General features: G+C 40.0%; 2 protein-coding genes across 10 annotated transcripts; one reads left to right on the forward strand and one right to left on the reverse strand.

The window, feature by feature from the left end:
- Positions 1 to 2,953: 2,953 nt before the first annotated feature.
- Positions 2,954 to 10,607, reverse strand: LOC103710642. 2 transcript variants are annotated; one of them, XM_039127158.1, is made up of 4 exons: positions 10,284 to 10,607; positions 8,862 to 9,247; positions 6,750 to 7,977; positions 2,954 to 6,030 (listed from the first exon to the last, which is right to left on the reverse strand). In XM_039127158.1, exons 2-4 carry the CDS (start codon positions 9,011 to 9,013, stop codon positions 3,313 to 3,315), a joined length of 4,098 nt encoding a protein of 1,365 aa, XP_038983086.1. In that variant the 5' UTR covers positions 9,014 to 9,247; positions 10,284 to 10,607; the 3' UTR covers positions 2,954 to 3,312. The 2 variants fall into 2 exon arrangements, with proteins under 2 accessions (XP_038983086.1, XP_008794680.2); XM_008796458.4 differs by lacking the exon at positions 10,284 to 10,607 and having other exon boundaries at positions 8,862 to 10,191.
- A 2,965-nt stretch (positions 10,608 to 13,572) lies between these two features.
- LOC103710641 lies at positions 13,573 to 25,788 on the forward strand. Of its 8 annotated transcripts, XM_026806055.2 has the most exons (6): positions 13,770 to 14,912; positions 16,331 to 16,383; positions 17,006 to 17,061; positions 17,378 to 18,419; positions 22,945 to 23,000; positions 25,269 to 25,788. In XM_026806055.2, exons 4-5 carry the CDS (start codon positions 17,393 to 17,395, stop codon positions 22,956 to 22,958), a joined length of 1,041 nt encoding a protein of 346 aa, XP_026661856.2. In that variant the 5' UTR covers positions 13,770 to 14,912; positions 16,331 to 16,383; positions 17,006 to 17,061; positions 17,378 to 17,392; the 3' UTR covers positions 22,959 to 23,000; positions 25,269 to 25,788. The 8 variants fall into 8 exon arrangements, 5 of the variants coding, with proteins under 5 accessions (XP_038983097.1, XP_026661856.2, XP_017699172.2 ...); XM_039127169.1 differs by lacking the exons at positions 13,770 to 14,912; positions 16,331 to 16,383 and adding an exon at positions 13,573 to 13,759; XR_003386376.2 differs by lacking the exon at positions 17,378 to 18,419.
- The last annotated feature ends 132 nt before the right edge of the window (positions 25,789 to 25,920 follow it).

A 25,920-nucleotide genomic window follows, 5' to 3' on the forward strand; every position in this document is an offset into this window, starting at 1 on the left:
AGAGGAAAATACCTCAAAACTTTAGCCGAAATTTTTTTAGACTGTGCAGCATCCACTTCATTCGACAAATCATGCTTGTCTTCATTTTGTTTTTTCCATCGTGAAGATCCATATGTTCAGCACGAATCTTCATTAATATTTTCACCACGGTATAAAATATAGTCATTTGGACAATTATGTATCTTCTTATATCCAAGATTCAAGTCTTTTACTAGTTTTTTGGCTTCATAAGAAATTGATGGCAAAATAACACCTTCTGAAAATGCATCTTTTAATAATTGAAGAAGCATAGTAAAAAACTTCCTAAACCATCTATTCAAATATTTCAAATGGAATAAATGCACCATAAAAGAAATCTTCGTAAAATTCTTACAATCCGAATATAGTTCTTTATCACAATCTTTCAGCAAGTTATGATATTGAGTTGTGTTATCTTCAGAGTCTATAGGTTCCTCAACATGTATAGATTCAGTAACAGTATGCTCGTCACCTATTTGAGCTCCTTTTTGCTCTCCACTAAAATCTGTTAAATTTCTAATATTATATTCAAGAGCATCTCTGAGTAAGCCCCTCATATCATCTTCTACAACAGAATTTCTGTCTGTGTTACTAGATCCAATACTAGCAGTGTGTTCCATAATTAAGAGTTGGTTAGATGAAGACGACAATTTAGACTCTCCATGAAATATTCATTTTGTATAACCCTTTAGAAAATCATTCCATACCAAATGTTCTTCAACAGTTTGTGGAGCGATAGCAAAATAGTTTACACATTTTTGATATGGACAAAAAATATTCTCATTCATTTCAGATTTCTCAAAAGCAAATTTAACAAAATTATGAACTCCATTCAAATATTCGGCACTGGATCTCGACTTATTTATCCAACTTTTGTCCATTCTATTAAAATACTGATTGAACTGCAACTAATATAAAAAAATAATAAACATAATTAGGGTATGAATCACCAATACGAACTCATGGTATAAAAATAACTATGCTAGCTCAAAAGCGAGACAACATGTTTGATTTTGCATCATAATTTAGCATCAGTAGGCAGACGCATCACATAATACACACACACACACACACACACACACACACACACACATACATATATGCATGCAGATCTAACTGTTGATTCTAAACTTATCTCCTATAGATGAATTCTACTTGCTTTGATTGTTAATCAAATTTATACTTCATATACTTCATTCTACCCAGAAAATGAATTGGTCTTCAAGTTTCTCCTATATATAAAATGTACACTCATGAAAATAAGCCTTATCCTTTATGAATGTATATCCAATTTTCTTTTCTATTTCACCATAATCAGGCAATGGTCACAGCCACGAGGCTAACACAACATAGATGGGTATATCCAAATACTTAAGATCATATAATATTAAGTGCACACTGTAAACCTGAGAGAGACCGCAGACGAGTGATGCTAAAAGCTTCTTGAGTGCATTCAACCTACAATGAAAATCAAGGGGATTATATAATGAAACATGCAGTTGTACAAGTTCCCATACAACAGAAATTAGCTGAATGTTCTAACAATTACCAACATCAATGTATCTAAAGCTATCAACTATAATGATTTTCTACTTGTTTGAATCTTATATTTCTCCTCTTGCCACATACATAAATTAATGAGCAGAAATGACTTCCCTTAAAGGTGCTCCTCCGACATACATGAAAGTAGAGAGCTGCCTTCTGAGGCATAAAAATAATTGTGCACATTCAAAGTAATTTTTGTTGTATATTGAACTGTTAAGAACAATTACTGTGCCCTAATGGTTATCGGTACTGTTGTCAACAGAGCTGAGCTTAGCTCATGCTTGCATGGAAATAGCAAAACCGAAACACAAGCAAAAAACCACCCACCAACTCACATGGACCGGAAGTTGAAATCTCTCTCTCTCTCTCTCTCTCTCTCTCTCTCTCCAAAAGACTGAAAATGATAAAATCTCGTAAAGAGACACCACAGATGCACCAATAAGAAGGGCAAGATTGACAAACTTCTGTATCAAACTTCAATACCTTATCTAATGGTAGAGCATACAAACTCTTATCTATAAAAAAACCCGTCAAAACCCTAATCCAATATCTTCTACGGATCCACAAAAACAAAAATCCAACAAAAGGTTTCTTCCCAAATGATCAAACACAAGAGAGATTCAATCAAACATACCAAGAATATGATCAAACCGAACGAAAACAATGGAATCGAAAAGGGAAAGAACAATTATACCTTCAAGGCTCTCCTGGTCGGCACCGCAGAGGAGGGAGTAGGAAAGGAGGTTGCACTGCAGAGGACGGAGGAGAGGAGGTCGCTTGACGTCAGAGAGGAGGGAGAAGGACGGGACAAGGGTCGTCGTCGGAGAGGAGGGAGGAGCAGGGAGAGGAGGGTCGGCTATTTTAAGGCTTGATATATCGATCGAGGATGGAGGAGGGGGGTGGCCGCGGGTTTTGATGAAAATTCGATTTTCAACAACGCGAATTAGCATTGTCGTAGGACAAATCTACGACGACGCTAATTAGTGTCGTATATTGCCGACGCTTTTAAAAGCGTCAGCTATTTTTAGCGCTATATGGAAAATTCAAGCGTCGGCGAAAAAGCATCATTAAAACCTCTTTTTTCTGTGGTGTATGTTAATTTCTAAATTATCCTCACATAAAATCTGATACAATCTGATACCATGTGCATTTGCATGCATCCAAAGCATAAGGAAGAGGACTAGCTATGGCTCTAGTAAGGAGAGCAACTTAAAAGACATTTTCTTCAAATGTTAGAAATCATTAGAAAAGGATGGTTGTCGAAAATAGTTGATAAGGATTCATAAAAAATGAATAACTTCAAGGCCTAACCGAAATTAAAATGAAATTGATCTGCCATGATCACAAGTAACTACAATTCTTTCCACAAGACCAGTTTGACCACAAGCCATTAGTTATTTCATGCACTGTAAATTCCATGGAAGAAAAAATATCAATATGGTCCTCACTCAAGCAGTATGAAAAATGAATGAGGACCATAAAGAACATGTTAGGGGATTTCCTCAGAAAAGAAAGCTACATGAAAGCTTTCTCTAGTTCAATAAACCGATCACAGTCATGGATTATTCTGAGCTTACACATAAAACATACTCAGAATAAGAGTAAGACCATCAATCCAGAGAGGTAGTCGCAACATTTAACATCATTTTTCATGCTTTTGAAAAGACATTCAAAAAAATTACAGCTCCCCATAATTCAGTTTCTCCGCTTTCACGCTTTCAGTCACCACGATAAGACGAGGTCCTGGCTTCATTCCAAGGTCCGACTATAATACAATGATGGTGTGAGACGGGCTGTCAAAGGTGATCGGAACATATAAGAGCTGCATGGAACCGAGCCTTCTGAAGTGCTATCATGCTCAACAGGGATATAAGCATCGGCCTTCGGATATGAGATGGAGGAACGCCTGATCATTCCAGAGACCTCTCTTGACATATACGGGTTCTTTGGTGGGAAACAGGAGGAAGGCCTCGGAGGAATAAGATTGGAACCTGGAAAAGCTGGTGGTGAAGTTACTACTGGGCTAGATATGCTTCTGTTTGGTTCGGCCTCGATGCCAGGAGAGTCGTCAATTACAGTTACATCTCTGTTGGGAGCTTGAGCAGAAGAAATCTGGCGATGTTGAGATGCAGCCCTTCTCTTTATGCTACATGGCAAAGAGGTATGGAGTTTCTTTGCTCTCTTCTGCTGAGACTTCATTGAAGCAACCCCCACGAAGCGGCTTATGTGCTGCTGAGTTTTTGATGAAGCCTTGCTGGGGATTGTAGAGCCACTTGAAATCTGATGTTGTTGGTATGAGAAACTAATCTTCCTTGACCCATTATTCGTAGAAGTAAATCCAAGAGGTACAGATTTCATTGTCGAGGCACAGTCTGAATCAGAAGGGAGAACTGTAAAATGTTTTGCCAACTCTTCTTTTTTCACAATTAGATCCTTGCCCATCAGCCTCAGTAATGGATTGGAAGAGGCCTGGCTCTGAGCCTGAGAATATAGACTTGGTGGCCCAGAATCACTCCCTAATGGGAGTTTAGAAGCAAGATATGCAGGAGTTTTTGTTAAAATGGATTCAGCTAGCGACTCCAGGATGGGGGCAGACACTTCACCAGATCTCAAACCATGAGAAGTACTGGAAGACAAGATGGTCGGCCTAATGCACAGGTTGGATACCGTCTGCTTTATTTTTGAGTTAGTCATGATACTTTGTCTTAAGGGCTGTGGAGATTCTTGTGAAAGACTTTCCCTGTGAGAGCAGCAGCAAGGTTGATCATCTGACAATTTTTCAGGTTCCTCCGCCACTGCAGTTGCCTTACCTTTTTGATCCCTTTTCTCTTTCTTCATTCCTTCAGTTCCTCTAATGCTTACAATGGATGGCAATTCTGAGTTATTTGACAAGCTTGAGCTCAAATTATCCTGGTCAGCATTATGTTTCATGCATTGTTCTTCGTTGGTATCTTCTGAGTGGGGAACTTCAGGAGAAGGGAGAGAGATGTTTGAGGAAGTTGAAGGAGAAGCAGATGCTTCTACACCACCAGCCAAATTAAGATCTTGATTTGATGTCATCCTTACCGAGGCTGCTGATGAACTCTTTTCAGGAGATTCAAGAACCATATCCACATGGCAAATCAAACAAGCAGAAGACCGTTTAATGGAAGTGTCTGTTTGGTCTTCTGATTGCATAAGTCTTAACAAATTTCCCTCTTCGCCCACCCTTTCAATGTCCTTATTAATGATTCTGGCAACATCACGACAAAGCACGACCTGCTTATCAATCAATCCACCTTCCACTGGTGCTTCAGATCCACAGAAATATTCTAGGTGTTCTTGTCCAGATGGCCATGGGTCCAATCTGGGACTGGAAGCTGATGTCAAATGTTGAATAATTAGATTTTCACTGCCACCATGTTCATCAATAGCTTTATCCATGGAATGTTCATTTGCAATATCTTCACAGTCCAAGGGCTCATGCTGCATATCTGAAGCTTCAACATCAAAACCATAACAGTCAGCTCCCAAAAGCAACCTCTTTTTATTAGACTCCTGCTTAGCCATTGTACAGAAGCCATCTCTTTCTCGTTCAGATTCTAGGACACTGGGGATTGTTATATTCTCAGAGAAATTGGGGGGATCGACATTACTTGTCTCAGTAACTCGTGGAGAGTATTCAAAGCCAAAATATTCAGTAGAACCATGCAGTCCTTTGTTGATGCCAGATGGTGACTTTTCTCTCCATTTACCAGTGCTTAATATGGATCTTTGCCGACCGAACTTCCAAACGGTCAATCTTTTCTCACTCTCATCACCTTTGCTCACTTCCAAAGAGGATGATTTTCCTAGCGAAACATTATCCTTTGGCATTAATCTTTTTTTGGTTTTAAGTGAGGGATGACAACTTCCAGAAGGTATTATAGTAACGTCAGGAGAATTATCAGACTTACGTATGATGCTCGAGTGTATCTCTTCTCTTTTTCTCCATGAAGAAGAAACAAAATTCCTCGATGATCTTGTCAGTTTCTGCATAAGACCACCATCCGAAGAAATGTTTTGAGGGGATACTAATCCAGAATTCGAATCAAGAGGTTTTGGAGGCATTGTCTTCCCATTGTACGTGGCATGGACAGAATTAGATAGAACATCCACTCTCTTGGTTTTTGTAGAAGACAGCAAATCCTCGGATGACCTTGAAAGTTTCAGAATATGGCTTTTAACAGCAGAAGAGTCAGCTCGATTTGACTGATTACCTTCCACAAAAGTGTCCAGAGTGCTAGGCACAATGTTTTCCATGCTTTTATCATAGCCCTTCTTGTTAATTTTTCTAGAGGGACCCGAGCATTTAGAGCATACCCGCTGTCTTAAAGTTCCAGGACCACGACCCTTGGCTTGGTCTTGATCATTCAGTATGCATGATAGGGATTCTTCCTTCTCTTCATACGTGCTTGAATGACAATCTCCAATTTGTGTCACTCGAGTCTGATTAGAAAAGGAGAAGGAGAAGAGATACACAAGCCATCACATCTCATATCATGCTACAAGAGTGAAATTCCATGACGACTCAAACTAATCAGTAGAACCATGCTGAGGTACAAAAGATTCAAATATGAGTACCAAATGCTCAAACAAGAATTAGTTGTTTACCATTTAACTTCACAAGAAGGATTCAAATAAAAATGGACATTATGAGTACCAGACAATACCAGAGTTTTGCAAGGCTAGAACCTCTCAAAACTACAGAAAGTTGAATGGTAAGCATAAGCAATGAGCATGACATCACAATCATGAGAATATTGTAACTATATTGAGACTTCAGTGCAGTGCCAAGCAGTCCTAATTATGGGTTACTAGCTGATGACCACATCAAATATCAGCCAATAAAAAAATAAAAAAAGAAAGATTATGGTTACTTCATGCTTCAGATTGCATTTGTTGAAGCGGAAATATAAATTTTGAAACATCTGACAGAAATATTGGAACACTTTAAGAGATGACAGCAAGACAAACTTATGTTCAAGATGATAGATTAAATCAAAGGTCTCCAATCAACCACATTCTACTGATTTTGGGAGATCAAACAGCAACCACATATTGATTCATCATGAGTTCAACTAAAGGATAAGGCTTCTAGGTTCGCTCAGATTTAGCAGCATGTTGTTCTATTTGGACTTAAAAAAGGAAAAACTAGTGCGGCATACCTTCCCATTAAACAGCTCAAATGAGCGTAGTCTTTTGTTCCGTTGATTAATTTTTGTACACTTTGAGTACTTTGATTTGAAACACTCTTTCTGGCTAATCAAAGAACTCCTGCCTGCTTTAATGCCTTTCACATGCTTCCTCAGCTTAATATTCTCCTTTGTAATCACTGGTGGTACATTGTTGAAAGATAGAATTCGAAGCTTCGTCCCATTTGAATCAACATAAACAGCTTCTTCATTTCCATCATCTGTAGCACCTGATATTGACAGCTTTGATCTTTTGACTTCAGTGCTAACCTCCCTGGTCGGTGCCACCAAAGTTAAATCTGTAGCCCAGTTTGTGCCATTTCTTCTGTCAAGGTCTTCAATGGTGCAGTGGGGTGCAGTTGTGTAGATATCCACCATCAACCTTTTCTTCCTTGGTTTCACTTTCAGTTTCGGGAGTTTGGTCATGACCCGCATGGTTTTAAAATCCTCAGAGAGGCACTGATCGATGTGAGCATTCAAAGTGGTGTTGGATGTCGATGCGAACATCTTACAAACAGGGCAAACCTTCGAAGCCATCGGATCTGAAACAGTGCTAGAAGTGGATACTATGTCTTCTCCCTGGATGGTCTCGGAAGTGCTGCTCGACTTTACTATTAACTTGCACTTCTCTGATGATTCACGTCTGACGTCAAGCTTTTCCAGCAGTACAGGAGGTTCCTCAGCCTCTAATGCTAATGATCCTGCTGGGGCACTTCTAGTTACATGTACTGTGCAAGGAAGCTCACTGATCTTACCTGAGGTTCTCTCGATCTGATCATGACTCATAATGGTGGAGATAGGTTCAGCTTTGACGCTAACCAGTTCATCACCTGAATGGATTTTGTGATCGACCTTAGATTTCATTGATTTAGAGAATAAGTTTTGAGCTTGATTTGAGCACTCTATAACCAATTGATCTGCTGGCAAGCACAACTCATGCTTGATGATATTGGGCTCCTCCTCAATTCGACCAACATCTTTAGTTTCAAGTGATTTGACCTCTGCTGAGATTTGTTCACTGTATGAGCTTTGTTGCTGGGATTCCACTCTTCTTGTGCAGAACTGGGCTCTTACCAAATCAGGCGGTTCAAAAGGTGGCAACATATCTTTGATATCATACTCTAAGCAAAGCTGCAAAAATTTGCAAGGAAATGGCCAATTCTTCACGACATCCTTGCTCCGCAAATTGAGAACATAATCTCTGCAAGACAAACCACAAATCTTCTGGATCAACCTCTTCATTTACAAAGTTACATGGCTAATAACTAATTAAACCCCATCGTTGAAACCTCACATCCCATCTTCCCATTCAAAGAAAGATTACATTAAAATCTAGGAAGTATATCCATCACTTTTTTTTTCTCTTCAGAAATTTTCAGCAAACTTTTCAATGAATTATCTAAAACCTTGTCACATGTAAACTTCGATTTTTTTTTTTTTTTTTTGGTACATTGGCGGTAAACTTCAATTATTGGAAAACAAAAATAAGCCATGGAACTGAACATCGATCGCATGACCGGTAGGCCCGCCAAATTAGTCACACCATTAAGAAAGAAGCATACTTTTTAACTCCCGATATTTTGATAGAAATGAATGGAGAATCAGAACCATAGAAAAAACACAGAGGCATCTGGAGTAAGAAGCAAAGAATTCATGAAAATTCATGCAACCAATTCTAGGCGCTTGCAATCTCGAAGGACAAGACATGAAATCATCATGATAGAAACTGGGAGAAAAAAGATTTGGAAAGCTCAAAATCAACAATTTTTTCCCCCTTTGCAAGCAGCAGCCACCATAAGATTCTTCTGACCGAACCCAAGAAAAAGGTTCCTGCAAGGACTTCCTCAAAACCATGAACAAAATGAAGATGAAAACCCTGAAACCACATACCCACATAAAATTTAGCCCCACATCCAAAAAAATTTGCAAGACATGAACCAAGATATGAGGAAACAAAGACATCTTAAGTCTTCCAGAAGGAGAACAACCCAGCCTCTGATCTGATTGAACCTACTAAGATTCTCTCATGGAAGAAAGAGTCCATGACATGACAAAGGCTTTTTATGTGGTAAGAGAACCAGTTACCTTATGGAAAAATGAGAGGGCTGGGTCTCGGCAAGGCCTGCTGGATCTGCTGCCTCTTGGAAGACAAGCTTATCAGAAGCCCTCTCATCACTTTTCAATGCCGAAGCCTTGCAGGGAACCAAAGGGTCTGAAGGGTTTTCAAATGACAACATTGAGCTCGAGGAAGGCCTTCTCTATTTTCCCAATGCTCCAAATTACAGCAGTACTAGCCTTAAGTGCTTTACTGCAACTGGGCCTGCTCTAATGCTCAGCCTCCAGTTTAACCAAGGACTTTGAGCTCCGAAGCAACAGCCCTCCATGAAACATGCTGAGAGAGCACCAAACCCCATACAGCAAAAGAGACCCGCCCCGCCCTTTTTTTTTCCTCCCCCCACCTGATTTGATGCCTGCAAGACATAAGTAAACTGGAAATTAGACTATATACGGTAAGGAAAACGGATAATTCTGGGAACAATAATAAGGTAGAAAAACAAGGAGGATCGCTCCAAGGACATCATTTTATGTAGCCGTAAGACAGAGAGAGATTTGAGGACTCGGAAAGCCATGGAATCAGATCAGACTCCTCTCAACTTGAAAGCCATGAAAGCAAATAAGTGTTATTTTATGTGGTGAAAAAGGCGAAGGAATCCATGGAAGCACATAGAGCTCTGAAGTAACCGATCAGAAAAGTAAAACAGCGGATCCAAAATATCAGGAGGAATAAATCAAAGAGAGGAAAGGAAAGATTGCAGCAGCCAAATAAATGCCATCACATGAAATATCAGCCATGTGAAAAAGAAAAAGAAAATACAGATCTGAGTGGAGTGAATTATAGATTGGGGGAAGAAAAAAAAAAGCAAACTATAAGGCAAACTCGCCTACCAGTTTTGCTAAGAAAGAGGCTAAAATTTTTTTAAACATAGTTTGCACAAAGAATTAGAGACAGAACCGAAAGAATAAGGAGGGAGAAGAGGCAACGAAATCGCGGAAGATTTCGATGTTGAACTTTATTTTGATGGCTTCCTACCAGGATCAGATAAAGAGAAGAAGAGGGGTTGCACTCAAAACGGAGTGGTACGTACGGATGATTCTAGAGCCAAAAAAGGCACATGGGCATAATCATAAGCAAATCTACAAAAGATCCATCCTAGATTCCCTCTTAGAAGGTCCTAAGACGCCATAAAACTCCGAGATCCAAGCGAAAGATAGATGATAAGAAAGGAGAGGAGGGGAGCAGAGAACTCAGAGAAAGGGTGAATGGATGCAATATCACAAGAGAATCTTTATAAAAAAAAAAAAAGGCCAGTTTCCGAACGACAAGCCTGAAAGACTCGCTATTTTTCTTCCAAAATAAAAAACAACAAAAGAATAAGAGGAGGAAATGAAAGGATATAAAGACCCAAGAAGAACAGTTATACAAAAAACCTCTGCTCCTAATCTTACCCCCTCATGTATTTCAACTTGTCTGCAAAACAGAGCAAACGCTCAAACATAGTAGATGAGATTTTTTTAGGGTCCCTTCAGGTGCTGAAAGGAGGACAGAGGAAAGAACATGGAGATTCACATATGAGGGGAGAGAGAGAGAGAGAGAGAGGAGGGTGGGTAGGGGAAGAAGATTTTGGAGAGAGCAGCTGTTGGGGAAAAGAAAACACCACCCACTCACATATAGAAAGGCATCTAGGTTGTCCATCCCAAAGCAGGACGCAGTACACTGAACAGTAACCCACAATGAGAGAGAGAGAGAGAGAGAGAGAGAGAGAGAGAGAAGGGAGGAGGGGAGATGGAAGGGGCGCTGTCCTGTACCATACGTAGTTTGTCAGCTTTTCTTTTTTCTTCTTGTTTTTTCTCTTTTGCTTCCCAGCTTTATTTTCTTTGGTATCGCGCATGAATGGCGAGGGTGCTTCCATTGTGCAGACACCTATTTAGTTTAGGTCAGTTTGGTAGATAGATTTTAAGTATTTATATAAAATTAAAAAATTTAAATAGTATTTTTTTATTAATTTTTTTAGATAAGAACTTAAATTATAACAATAGTATATGTGCGAATTCGATTTATAGTCTATATGGACTAGTAAATACTACAGTAGAAATTTATTATGGTTAGCTATGGACCGACCATGATGCTTATGATTAGATTTGAATGAATTTGATTTCTTAGTTTTAATGAGGATGTCAGGCTTAAACAGAAAAAACATGTGGGGATCCGTGCAGGCATGTGACTGGTCTTTTTGAATGAGTTTCATAGTTGTGATATCTTCCTCTGACTATTTTGATTGGCTAAAATACTCCAAATATAATTAATAACGAAAAGTTCGAATTAGGGCTTTCTAGTGTAATTAATTGGAGCGTTCGTTTATCTCAGTCAGATATAAAAATTCAGAGAAGTTTCACTTTTATAAAACTTGAATAGAATTCAGAAAATTTTTATTTTTATTAAACTTAAATCGCTGATATCTCGAGGCATTGAAAATTCCTCTACTTTGCGATTGATTAGGAGCGATCCGGTTCATCATCATCATCATATACGGTAAGAAATTGAACTATTAAAAATAATTGAGAAATAAATATTATAGCAGATATTAAAGTTAATATTTGTTCGTTAATTAAAATTTTATTCCTTATAAAAAAAAATCAATATATTGTGGTTAGAGGAGTCCATAAATTAGCACATTCTTGTTATACAAAAGTTTGATATTTCGAGATACAGCAATTTGCGGCATATAATTTGATATTTTGGTTTGCGATGGACAACATGACGGCTGCTTTGGAAAAATGAATGATGTGATTTTTAAATAATTTTATGCATTGGAATAAAAAGAGAAAGCATGTTGATCCAAACAGTTATGGCATGTATAGCTCCCATAACTATAAATGTAAAACAAAAAGAAGAACGGTTGTTAACAAGAGGGATGAATTTTCAGTTAATCTCATCCCATTAGTCATAACCTTAACCCTTGGAAATTCCGGATTTATGCTATCAAGATATCCTATCTGGGACGAACTATCTGGTTGACTTAATTTTCACGTAGTTGATTATTTTCATGCATATGATTTTATGCGAGACCTCTATAAAATAACTAGCTTTGCATGACTAGTAGAAGGTCAAAGATTAGGAAGATAAGAAAGAAGTATTACGACAAATATTTAAAAAAAATAGTGTTTAGTAATAAATAACATCCACTGTTATTTATATCCACTGTTATATACAAATTTTCGTGATTTGCTCTATTGAGAACAACTCAATAATACTAGCCTCGAGGAAATTAATTAACAAAGAGTATACATGAATGAGTCTTCACGTATTTGAAAAGAGTTTTCTCGAGAGAGCACGACGTTCTAAATTGTTTCCTTTATGCTATATCTATATATAAATATATAGATATATATATATATATATATGAAAGAAGACATAAGAAGCCAAAATGTGGAGTCTAAGCTAGCAAAAGAAATATTGCCGGGTTCATTTATTATTAGTCAATCCTTCTAAAGGCCCATTCTTTGGTAGATAAATATCATAAAAAAAGTTGGTCGGCTTTCCCATCGACTAAGTTACCTCTGTTCTTATGCTTCGTAATTTTTCTATGGTTAGCATTTACCCATAAAATTAGAAAAAAAAAACCTTATCCACCTAGAAGATAGAAAAGTCATTTTTCCATCAGCTGAAAAAATAATTTTTTTATTTTATTTCTAAAATATTTCAAACTAAAATTCTCTGGAGGTTGCCCAGTGGCTGAAGGGGCGCTGATCTGTAGGGAGTGCAATAGGGCATGTGGAGAACAGAAATGGGCTCACTTGTCCCCCGTGTGATGGGCTTGCTTAGGACGTAGAATCTCTTGTCCTGAGATAGATCTCCAAGATCTATGAAGTAAATGGAGAAGATCTCATTTCTCCAAGGATCTGCAGCCGGCTAGTTTTAGATTTATGGCTGCCTTCATTTGGTGCTGCTGGTAGAAGAGGAATGCTGATATCTTTACTTGTATCATCGCTTTTAAGATCTAATATATATTTTTAGATTATGGTATGGTTTGGAGATGATTAAAGGTACCGATAGGTCTGCTGCCTTCACAAGGTGACGGGATCCTTTTGGTGCTTTCATTGATCCGCTGATGTTGCTTCCATTTGTGACTCCGAAACTCAGCATCTTTTAGTTTGGTTTTCTATCTAGCATGTCTTGACTGAAGTTTTCTTCAGCACCCGCTATTTGTTTTCTTCCTCAGATCCCTCTTGTTATCTCTGCTTCTCTTGGGTGCGATTACCCATTTGTTTTCGTTACTATATTTCTGCTATTAGCTTTTCTTTTCATTATCCTCTGACCTTGTATCTTTGTTTCCATGCGCATTCCTTTCATGGTGGCATTCCTTGCTTTAAATGCTGACGGTCTCTCTCCCCTCTCGATGACCGCCGACGGCAAGCCGCCGGAACGAGAAGGGCCAGCTCGGAAGGGGCAACTGCCGGTCCAAGGTCCCTCCTTCAACCCCATATTCAGCTTGATTTCGCCCGTTTTGGGAACACCCAATTCTTAAAATATGTTGCTTGGGATGATTTTTGGGTGATGGATTTCTGCTTCTTGGGCTCTCTCTCTCTCTCTCTGCAGTTTAATGACGGTGGTTTGGAATCACTCCATCGGTTGTGTTCGAGGTTTTTTTTTTTTTTGATCTTTTCTATTGTTATCGTTCAGAATTAATTCGGGCAATGCCTTTGATTTCTTGATTTTCTTTAGCAATTATTTGATCTGTAGCTTTTATGTGATCTTGATTTTTTTTTTTTCGAAAATAGGTTTTGAAGTTCAGATTAGTGATAACGGCTAACTTTTCTATTCATGGCTTGGAAGGTTGTCTTGATTCTATGGCCCGTCATGTGGTCGTGAATTCTTGTACTTGTTCAAGTTGTTGTCAAAGTTGATGCCTTTGGAATTTCTGGTAACGCCCTTGATCTTGCTAGCTTTTCTATGATTCATGATGGTTGCAAGGTGGATTTTGGGGTACCTATTGAAGTTTGCAGGGCTTCTTGGGCTCTACGTGTTACGTATCTAACATCCAGCCTTTCAATGTACCTTTATCTTGAGCTGATTGATGCCTTAGTTTATTCCAGAAAACCTATATTAGGTTATTTGTCTCTTGAAGTATACGGCATTTTCTTGGTTTTGCAAATTAATGGTTACCGATGGAAATAAGTTTCTCAGTTCTTCAAGTATTGCCCTAGAGTTTTAGGGTTTAAGAGTTTTGAATGAGATTTTGCAGAAAACCAGTTAGTGTTCCTGACAAAAATTCACATTGATTTGTCGACAAGTATTTCATTGATTTGCTACAGACATGTTGCTTATATGAGGCTAGGCATATAAACTTGTCCTTGTTTACATTTGGGATAAGGTTTCTATAAATGAATCAAGTTTCAGATTTAAACTGAGTGGGCTTTTTCAGAAGAAATAACTATTAGCAAAACCTCCATTAGACAAGAGTCGTTAAAAGAATTCTTCAAAGCTCACCGTGATAATAAATTTAATTGTCTTTGCCAATAAAGCAAAATTTAAGTTTTTGAGTGCTGCAAATGAAACAACTTTTCAGCTGGTGAGATTAGAAGAGTATTTCATTGTCAACAATGGAGAATTTCAAATATCAAACAAGCTTTCAGTATGGTCATGGTCAATGAGCCTGTTCTCATGTTTTTGTGATTTTACTAATGTCAGAGACACATGGAACAGAGCAGAAAAGGGTGGCAGGGTTGGATCATGTATGTAATACCTGGGCCTTAAAAAATAATTAACTGGGCTTATATTAAACATTGGGCCAGAATATGTAATAGGCCAACTGAAGCCCATGGTTGGCAGTCTATTTGATGGCTGCCACCTCTGGGGATGGAGGTGACAAGGGCCAATCAGAGGAGGGCGCCCTTCACGGGAGAAGCTGGGGGTGACACCTCACCTCAGTGGTTGCACCGCTTAAGGATGCTTAATTAAACCCTTTTACCGTATCTGGTTCTCCCTCAGAACCTCAGGAACCCGTCAACCGGCGAGGGAGGTGTTGGAGCGGGGGCACCGGAGCACGGGATACTGCAGCCTCTTTCGGAATCAAGGTAAATCCCTCCCGGCTACATCCTTTTAATTTGTTCAGTATATGAATTAAAAGAAAGAAAGAAAGAAAGAGAAGAAGAAGAAGAGGGAGGGGAAGAAGGAGGAGGGGGTTACCCATGAGCGGCCGGGGACGTCGCCGGCCTCGGCTCGGCCGCAGGTACAGGCCGCAGGAGTCAGCCGAGGATGCCGCCGGCCGTGGCCTGACCCCCAAGCTTGGCCTCCTCCCGTTCGAAGAAAGAAAAAAAAAAAGAAAGAAGAAGAAGAAGGACTCACCTGGCCGCCGATCGCGAGCGCCGGCGCCGGCCGCGACCTCGGCCGCAGGCCGCAGGCCACCCGCCGCGGCCGTGAGCCGCCCACGCGGCCGCCCTCCGACCGCGCTGCCGTAGGCCGCCCCGCCGCTTGCGCGGCCGCAGGCCCGAACGGGTGCCACCGGCCGGCCGGGGAAAGGGGGCCCTGCTCGGCGTCTCCCGAGCGTCCTCCTCTTCTTCCTTGAGAAGGGAAGAGGAGGAGATTAGAGTGGAAGGAGGGTTTTGGAGAGCCTTTCTGGAGGAGGAGGGGAGAAGGAGGAGGGAATGGGTTAACGGGTTGGATTCGGGTTAACTGGTTGAGTCTGAACCCGAATCAATCCAATCCGATTTAAAGAAATTAAATGGATTTGGGTTAGCTCGGATTCGGTCTGATTTAAATCCAACTTGGTTCAATCAGATTGGGATTTAAATTGATTAAGCCAAATAAAGTTTAATAGGGTGAGTCCAAGTTCAATTGGGTCTAAACCTAATTAAATTGGATTGTGCACTGATTGGACTCGGGCTGGCCTTGGGCCGAGCCCAAAGTATTTTATAATGATGGATCAAATTGGATTCAGTGGGCTCGGGCCTGCCCTAATTCAAGCCCAAATCAACTGTTTAGAGACCAAATTAGCCGCGGGCCGACTCTGATTCAAGCCCAAATAATTTCAATTAACCCTGGACCAAAGTTTGACCCAATTAGACCTTGGACTGAGCCCAATGACCCAATCAGAAGACCAATTTGACCCAAAAAGGACTAGACTTAATCCTGAACCGGGCCCAATCCCATAATTAAAAACCAAATTGGTCTATGTGGACTCGATTTGATTTTAAACCAAGCTCAAGCATTCCAATAGTGGGTTAAATTGAGCTGGGACTAGCCTAAAATTGAGCTCGGAAGCCTTGTGACTCAAATTACATGAAATTAGGTTAAAGGCTTGCAAAATAAATAAAAACCCTACATCCTAAAAGTTCAATAAGCAAGAAATTTTAAGAGGATTTCAATCTAAGTTCTCCATACGACTCGAATTCAAGCAAAACCCCTAGGTAGGGTCTTAATGACTGGATTAATTATGGAATTAGGGGAAATAAATAGATTACTTACTAAATAAATGTCCTCTTTGACATGATAGGCGATCAAAGAGCCAATTAGCAAGTTTAAAGGGATTTTTGAACAAATTAAAGGGTAAGTAATCTGTCCTAATCTTATTGTTTTATAGATCATGAAAATGCTTTGTTTATAGAAATTATAAAGTATTATTTATGCATTCTAAATTATGCACTACATGAATTATGATGTTATGAGTACATTAAAAATAGTATTTGTGGCATGAACATAAGATTAGTTGTTTAAGATGCTATTAATGAGTTTTCACTGTACTTATGAGTATGATTTGTGAAAAGTACTACTTATGGGCTCTCAGATGCTATGAATGGCCCCCGCCAGTGGGTAAGAATAACTGAGCATATGAGCCTCTGCTAGTGGGTAAGAATTACTAGGCATAACGATCCTTACTATGGGAGTTAAGTACGGTCGTAGCTAAAAAATCTGAGAGTGTAGATTTTAAACCTGAATTACCAGCATAAAGTTTTACGATGTATTCTCATGAAAAGATATGTTGGTACATATACCGATTTACCGGCTCAGTATGAATATTTTATTATGAAAAGTTGTTATTTGATGCACATATTAGCTTCTCAAACCCAATTATTAAAAAATGTTTAGTATTATATTTGATTCGGTAAGATTTTGCATGATTACTTACTGAGCCGTATAGCTCATACCAATTTATTTATATTTTTTTCAGATCACCGTCAGTGATAGCGGCAAGAGACACTTTTTGCATCAGGGTTTCATTTTGGGGTAAATATATTTTTTTGTACATAAAATGTTATAGAAGCTTTGTACTCTGAATTATCCAGTAAGTTATATCAGTAATGTTATACACATGAAACTTGACTACCCTGTTATTCGTGTATGAGGCTTCGTGCTATTGTGAGCGGTAGTTGGCAATAGCGAGGCCGTGTCATGGATCCGGATCCGGGTCGGGACATTTAGTGGTATCAGAGCTCTAGGTTTAACAAGATTGTAACCTCAAAAATTTTGGGCAGTGGGTAGTTAAGATTGTCATAAATACATTAATGGAAGGAAGTAACTTATTTTAAATTTTTGACTGCAGGTAGTCGTAAACAATATGGAGGATGAAAGAGAAATGAGAGCACCTTCTCCAGACCCTAGCAGCCAATTAACTACACCAACTACTCCACACTCCATAGCAACCCAGGCAGACCTAGCAGGAGTGTACCAGTTAATAGCACAGCTGCTTCAGCAACAGCAGCAGATGCAGTTGACTGCCCGACCTATACAGCCGACGGATTCCTATTACGAGAGGTTCTGTAGGCTGAACCCACCGATGTTTGACGGTGGATTAGACCCTTTGACTGCTGAGATTTGGATCTGGAAAATGGAGAAGATGTATCAGGCACTTCAATTTCCTGAAGAAGTACAAGTCAGACTAGCTATTCCTATGTTGAGGGGAAATGCAGAATTTTGGTGGTCAGCCATGGGGGCAGCATATGAGGTCAACGAAATGACCTGGAGAGAGTTTAAAGGGTTATTTTATGCTCAATACATTCCGGACTCAGTCAAGCAGACAAAGCAGAATGAGTTTTTATCACTGACTCAGTCCGAGCATATGACTGTTTTGGATTACGCCAACAAGTTCAATGAGCTGGGCCGATTCTGCCCCCAGTTCATGGAGGACGAGAGGAGTAAGGCTAACCGGTTCGAACAAGGGCTGAGATATGAGATCAGGTCCCGGACATCCTCACATTTATTCACCAGTTACCAGGATATTTTGGACAGAGCCCTGAAAGTGGAGGCTGAATTAAAAAGATCTGATAGGGAAAGGGCTGACCTGAAGAGACCCTGGCTAGCGGGGAGTCAGAGTGGTAGGCCAAGAAACTTCAGGGGCCCTCTGATTCAGAAGAGGCATATCAGGGTTTGCACTTACTGTGGCAAATCCCATAGTGGGCCCTGTTTAAGGAGAGTTGGGGCATGTTTTAGTTGCAGGCAGATTGGACACTTGGCACGCGACTGCCCAAACAAGAGGATGAATGAGCCCCGACCTCCTGTACTTGGGGACCAGAGGCCAAGGATCAATCCTCGAGTCTTTGCACTGACCCATCAGGATGTCAGTGCCAGTGACCAGATGGTGATAGGTACATTACTAGTTAATTCGGTTGATGCTTCTATTTTGTTTGATTCTGGCTTTACACATTCCTTTGTTTCAGTTTTTCTAGACAATTACATTGCACAACTGAGAAACTAGAAGAACCATTGCATGTTGCTATACCTTTTCAGAAAACAATAATTGTTGACACTATATACAAGAATTGTATAATTCAGATAGGGGTAAGAGAGCTAGTGACAAATCTTATACAACTTGACATGCAAGACTTTGACATTATTTTGGGAATGGATTGAATGTCTCAGTACCACTCTCAAATTGACTGCTACAGTAAAAGAGTAGTATTTCAGATACCTGAAGAACTAGAGTTCTTCTTCCAAGGCAAAGCACCCCTGCAATGTCAATCAGTATTACATTTTATTTCTGCCTTGAATGCCATGAAGGCATTAAGGAAGGGGTGTAAGGCTTATTTAGCCTGTGTAACGGATACCCGAGAGGACACCAAACTGCCTTGAACGCCGTGAATTATCGGGATTATCCCCTGATCGAGAGATTGAATTCACCATCGATCTTGCACTAGGAGTAGGACCTATTTCCAAAGCTCCTTATCGAATGGCCCTTGCCGAGCTGAGAGAATTAAGGACCCAGCTATAGGAACTCCTGGACAAGAAGTTTATCCAGCCTAGTGTGTCTCCGTGGGGAGCCCGTGTCCTGTTTGTAAAAAAAAAGAAAGATGGGAGTATGCGGATGTGTGTCGATTACCGAGAATTGAACAAGGCAACAATAAAGAACAAATATCCTCTGCCTCGAATGGATGACCTATTCGATTAGCTGCAAGGTGCCCAGGTTTCTTCTAAGATAGATTTGCGGTCTGAATATCACCAATTAAGGATAAAAATTGATAATGTACCGAAGACCGCATTTCGAACTAGGTATGGGCACTACGAATTCTTAGTTATACCTTTTAGACTAACCAACGCTCCAGCTGCTTTTATGGACTTAATGAATAGAATCTTCAACCAGAATTTGGATCAGTTTGTGATAGTCTTCATTGATGATATACTGATCTACTCAAGGAGCAAGGAGGAGCATGTAGACCACTTAAGAGTGATACTACAGACTCTTCGGGAGAAGGTTGTATGCCAAGCTGAACAAGTGTGAATTCTTGCTAAGCAGTGTGGCATTTCTTGGGCATGTAATCTCTAAGGATGGAGTGGCAATGGACTCCACGAAGATAGAAGCAGTGGTGGATTGGTCTCGTCCTACCAACGTCAAAAAGATTGGAAGCTTCTTGGGACTGGCCGGTTATTATCAACAGTTTGTGGAAGGATTCTCCCGCATCACCACCCCTTTGACTCGTTGACTAAGAAACGAGCCAAGTTTATTTGAGACGACGATTGCGAGGAAAGCTTCTAGAAGCTGAAACGGAGGTTGGTATCTGCTCCAATTCTGACCTTACCATCCACTACTGGAGAATTCACTATTTACGGTGATGCTTCCAAGAATGGGCTAGGCTGTGTACTCATGCAAAATGGCAAGATGGTGGCCTATGCCTCCAAACAGCTGAAACCTTATGAGCAGTCTTACCCGATTCATGACCTGGAGCTAGCGGCAATGGTCTTTGCCCTGAAGATTTGGAGACACTATTTATATGGGAGCACTGTGAAGTATATACAGATCACAAGAGCCTGAAATACATTCACATAGAAGGAGTTAAATATGAGGCAGAGAAGATGGCTGGAACTATTAAAAGACTATGACCTTAGCATTAAGTACCATCCATCAATGTTGTGGCTGATCTTTGAGCGGAAAGTCAGCAGTGAGCTCCACCGTATTACTCACCACTCAACCGCAGATTCAGAAGGATTTTGATAGAATGTGGGTTGAAGTGGTTACACAAACTGCAGGGAGTCTACTAGCCACTTTGAGAGTGCAGCCAACACTGATTGATAGAATAAAGGTTGCTCAGCAGTCAGATGCACATATACGTCAGCTCAGGGATGAAGTGGAGAAAGGGTTGCGACCCAAACTCCAGATTCACCCAGATGCACATATACGTCAGCCCAGATTGACGTATGTTAATTTCGAGGACGAAATTTATTTAAGGGGGGAGAATGTAATACCTAGGCCCCAAAAAATCAACTGGGCCCATATTTGAGCATTGGGCCAGGACATGTAATGGGCCAACTGGGGCCATGGTTGGCAGCCCATTTGATGGTTGCCACCTCATGCCTTGAGGATGGAGGTTACTAGGGCCAGCTGGGAATCAGAGGAGGGCCAAGCTGTTAGGCCCTTCATGGGGGAAGCTGGGGGTGACACCTCACCTCAGCTAAAAGTGGTTACACTGCTTAAGAATGCCTAATTAAACCCTTTTACCCGTACCTGGTTCTCCCTCAGGACCTCAGGAACCCGTCAACGGGCAAGGGAGGTGTTGGAGTGGAGGCACCGGAGCATGGGACACTGCAACCTCTTTCGGAATCAAGGTAAATCTCTTCCGGCTACCACCTTTCAATTTGTTTAGTATATGAATTAAAAGAAAGAAAGAAAGAAAGAGAAGAAGAAGAAGAGGGAGGGGAAGAAGGGGGAGGGGATTACCCATGCGTGGCCGGGGACGTCGCCGATGGCATGAACGCCGCTGACCTCGGCTCGGCCACAGGTACGGGCCGCAAGCTGGCCGCGGGCACGGCCATAAGAGTCAGCCGCGAATGCCGCCGGCCGTGCCCTGACCCCCAAGCTCGGCCCCCTCCCGTTCGAAGAAAGAAAGAAAAAAAGAAAGAAAGGAGGACTCACCTGGCCGCTGATCGCGAGCGCCGACGCTGGCCGCGACCTCGGCCGCAGGCCACCTGTCGTGGCCGTGAGCCGCCCACATGGCTGCCCTCCACTCGCGTTGCCATAGGTCGCCCCGCCGCTTGCGCGGCCGCAGGCCCGGTCGGGTGCCACCGGCCGGCCGGGGAAAGGGGGGGCTGCTCAACCTCTCCTGAGTCGCCTCCTCTTCTTCGCTGAGAAGGGAAGGGGAGGAGGTTAGAGTGGAAAGAGGATTTGGGAGAGCCTTATGGAGAAGGAGGGAATGGGTTAACGGGTTGGATTCGGATTAACTGGTTGATTCCGAACCCGAACCAATCCAATCCGATTTAAAGAAATTAAATGGATTTGGGTTAGCTCGGGTTCGGTCTGATCTAAATCCAACTGGGTTCAATCAGATTGGAATTTAAATTGATTAAGCCAAATAAAGTTTAATTGGGTGAATCCAAGTTTAATTGGGTTTGAACCCAATTAAATTGGATTGTGCACTGATTGGACTCGGGCTGGCCTTGGGCCAAGCCCAAAGTATTTTAAAATGATGGATCAAATTGGATTCAGTGGGCTCGGGCTGGCCCTAATCCAAGCCCAAATCAACTGTTTAGAGACCAAATTAGTCGCGGGCCGACCCTGATTCAAGCCCAAATAATTTAAATTAACCCTGGACCAAAGTTAGACCCATTTAGATCTTGGACTAAGCCCAATGACCCAATCAGAAGACCAATTTGACCTAGAAAGGACTAGACCTAATCCTGAACCAGGCCCAATCCTATAATTAAGACCAAATTGGTCTATGTGGGCTCGATTTGATTATAAACCAAGCTCAAGCATTACAATAGTGGGTTAAATTGAGCTGGGACTAGCCTAAAATTGAGCTCGGAGGCCTTGCGACTCAAATTACATGAAATTGGGCTAAGGGCTTGCAAATAAATAAAACCCTACGTCCTAAAAGTCCAATAAGCAAGAAATTTTAAGAGGATTTTTATCTAAGTTCTCCATACGACTCGAATTCAAGCAAAACCCCTAGGTAGGGTCTTGAGGACTATATTAATTATGGAATTAGGGGAAATAAATAGATAAGTATACTTACTAAATAAATGTCCTTTTTGACATGATAGGTGATCAAAGAGCCAATTAGCAAGTTTAAAAAAATTTCTGAACAAATTAAAGGGCAAGTAATCTGCCCTAATCTTATTGTTTTATAAATCATGAAAATGCTTTGTTTATAGAAATTATAAAGTTTTATTTATGCATTCAAAATTATGCACTACATGAATTATGATGTTATGATTGCATTAAAAATAGTATTTGTGGTAGGAACATAAGATTAGTTGTTTAAGATGCTATTAATGAGTTTTTACTCTACTTATGAGTATGATTTGTGAAAAGTACAACTTATGGATTTTCAGATGCTATGAATGGCCCCCGCCAGTGGGTAAGAATAACTAGGCATAACGATTCTTGCCGTGGGAGTTAAGTACGGCCGTAGCTAAAAATCTGAGAGTGTAGATTTTAAACCTGAATTACCGGCATAAAGTTTTACGATGCATTCTTATGAAAATATATGTTGGTACATACACCGATTTACCGGCTTAGTATGAATATTTTATTATGAAAATTTGTTATTTGATGCACATGTTAGCTTCTCAAACCCAATTACTAAAAAATATTTAGTATTATATTTGATTCGGTAAGATTATGCATGATTACTTACTGAGCCGTGTAGCTCATACCAGTTTATTCATATTTTCTTTCAGATCACCGTCAGTGATAGCGGCAGGAAATACTTTTTGCAACAGGGTTTCATTTTGGGGTAAATATACTTTTTTGTACATAAAATGTTATTAGAAGCTCTGTACTCTGAATTATCTAGTAAGTTATACTAGTAATGTTATACATATGAAACTTGACTACCCTGTTATTCGTATATGAGGCTTCGTGCTATTGTGAGTGCTAGTCGGCAATAGCGAGGCCGTGTCACGAATCCGGGTCCGGATCGTGATAATGTGGGAGTTCAAGCTGCTTTCGCATCTGTTGTAGTCAATGCACCTTATTGGGGATGATGATTCTCTATGGGTATGGGGGGAAAACAGAAGCACTCGCAAGGCATGAGATAGTAAAGGTGCTAATTGACCTTCTAGTTCTATCAAAAATGATAGAAATTCAAATTTATCTTTATCCTTATTGACTGAAGCCTTAAAAGCCGCTATGTATATCCTGAATAGGGTTTCACCTATGGTGTTTCCTAAAATATCTTTTGAAATATGGAACGGATAAACTAAGTTTAAGACATTTAGACATATAGGGTTGTTCAGTTGAAGTGAGGGTTTATAATCCACACCTACATAAATTGGATGGAAGAACAATAAGTGATTTTTTTATTGGTTATGCTGTTAATTCTAAAGGATATAGGTTTTATTGTCCCTCATATACTCCAAGAATTGTTGAGGCTAGAAATGTAAAATTTTTTGAGGATCATGAATTTAGTGGGAGTGAATTTTCTCATATGGTTGAATTTAAGAAAATAAGGGAACAACTTGTGGTATCCTTAAAATAAGAGTTGGTAACTTTTCAAAATAATCCTTTAGATTTCATTGAACTACAACCAATCCAACAACCATCATCTTATGAGGAGCTACCCCATAAAAGAACTGATAATATGGAAACTACTAGTCTAGATACATATGGAAACCACTATTCTAAATATATATGAAACAGTGGGAGCAAGGTAATCCTCAAGAATTAGAAGGCCAGCAATTTCTAGTGATTATATTGTATACATTCAAGAGTCTGGCTATGATGTTGGACCTAAAGATGATCCAAATTTATTTTCACAAATTATGAGTGGAGAAAATTCCACACTTTGGTACGATGCTATGAAGGAAGAGATGTAGTCAATGGCTAAAAACAAAGTTTCGGATTTCATTGAATTACCAGAAGGAGCCTTAGTCATTGGATGTAAATAGGTTTATAAGACCAAAAGAGACTCATCTGGTAATATCGAATGACATAAATCTAGACTTGTAGCTAAGGGTTTCACTCAAAAAGAAGGCATTGATTATTATGAAACTTTCTCTCTAGTTTAAAAAAAGATTCATTTAGAATAATCATGGCAGTAGTAGCTCATTTTGATCCTGAGCAACATCAAATGGATGTGAAAACAATATTTTTAAATGGGGGATCTTGATGAAAAGGTATACATGTGTCAGCCTGAAGGTTTTCATTTCGAGAAGGATAGCCACTTAATTTGCAAGCTAAAAAATCTATATATGGACGAGAACATGTTTCTTGTTCATGGTATATAAAGTTCCATAATGGCATATAAAATTTTTTGGTTCTAATTATTTATTTTCATTCAGTTTAGCTTGGGAACTTAAAGCTCATTATTCATGATTGTTCGGACAGGGAGACCGAGGAAAAGATAAGATTGAAGAATTGTTACACACGCTGACATTAATGGTCGTATTCTTTGAAACAAGGGGGAGGTGCGATCATTGAAAGCATCATGTAGGCAACAAGAAGAAAAAAAAAAGATGTAGACAACTTAACATTAGCGATCACAATCTATGAAACAAGATGTATGATCATTAAGATCATCATGACCAAAAGAACATCACCTTCTAATAGCTCCAGATTCTTTGTGAAGCGAATACTTTCCCCAATAATCCTCATGATCTTCCATGGGTAACAAGAATACAAGAATCCCTCCTTTCAATGAATTTTCTTTTCAATTCTTCTTCTGGTAGCCTGTTTGTAAGGAGATGGTAAAACATTGCAGCAAGTTTATTTAATCTCTGTTCTTTTAAAATCCTACAAACTCACAAGGGTGTAAGGTTTTGAATGCAAAGTTAAAAGAGGTTGGAGCAAATGTTTGTGCCAGATTTATTTTAATGCTAAGGACAAGGTTTAGCACATGGAATTGCTTGAAGAATTCAAAGCAAAATAATGAGAGATAGATGTAGCCAGACACTCTCAATCACCATGTACGTACTGTCTGCAGTCTCCTAGTCATAGTAAAGAGCAAAGATGGCTGAATACTATGAATATATGTGACGACGAATTTAATGTTTTACTAATGCAGCAGGGAAAGATTTCTAGGTGAGGGCCCTTCCACAGTGAGAACTCATGCCACAACAACAGTGATATGATCGTATAGAGACAGACAAGAGCAAACCAGTCGGAGCAGAGTAGAAGTTCGAGTGCGGAACAACATGGTGCCGGAGGATAAGAGCTGACAGAACCCGTCATGCAAGGTTTGGCTCAACAGATGGTGAGAGAAATGTACCAAAAATTGGATGGTGAGAGAAGTCTACTGGTTTGAGTATTTTGTTGATGATGGCAAACCATCGACTTCCTTCCGTCAAATTAATTATGTGCCAAGTATAGCTGAAAACAGATTCGACCATGTCTGCTTTTGCATCTGGTATTCTCTGGATTTATGCATATGCATGAATCCATCTATCCTAAGCATGGATGTAGATTGAAGTTCTTCCTGAATCTAATTATGTAGATAGAAGTTCTATGTTCACAAGCACCTCTTGCATTGTTGGAGAAGATGGTTATCATCCCAAAATTCATATCTTCATTGAATTAAAGCTTTAGACAAGTGCAAATTAATATCTAGTTTTGCGTAGGGCTATTTGTAAGCTTCAGCCATAGAGTACCTTTGTCCAAGGATGAGCACGGGCTAGGCTGGACCTCATCTGAAGTTTGAAGTTCCTTTGGAGGGGCCT

This window comes from Phoenix dactylifera, chromosome 1 (assembly GCF_009389715.1).
Source record: "Phoenix dactylifera cultivar Barhee BC4 chromosome 1, palm_55x_up_171113_PBpolish2nd_filt_p, whole genome shotgun sequence".
Classification (NCBI taxonomy): domain Eukaryota; kingdom Viridiplantae; phylum Streptophyta; class Magnoliopsida; order Arecales; family Arecaceae; genus Phoenix; species Phoenix dactylifera.

What these genes read in the sequence shown, in the direction of transcription:
- LOC103710641 (XM_039127169.1), top strand. Translation starts at nt 17,393, where the DNA reads ATGGAGGATGAAAGAGAAATGAGAGCACCTTCTCCAGACCCTAGCAGC.
- LOC103710642 (XM_039127158.1), bottom strand. Translation starts at nt 9,013, where the DNA reads ATGTTGTCATTTGAAAACCCTTCAGACCCTTTGGTTCCCTGCAAGGCT. An exon ending in CCCTCTCATTTTTCCATAAG is followed by an intron (nt 7,978 to 8,861) that starts GTAACTGGTTCT and finishes TTTGTCTTGCAG; the next exon opens with AGATTATGTTCTCAATTTGC. An exon ending in TTGAGCTGTTTAATGGGAAG is followed by an intron (nt 6,031 to 6,749) that starts GTATGCCGCACT and finishes TTTTCTAATCAG; the next exon opens with ACTCGAGTGACACAAATTGG.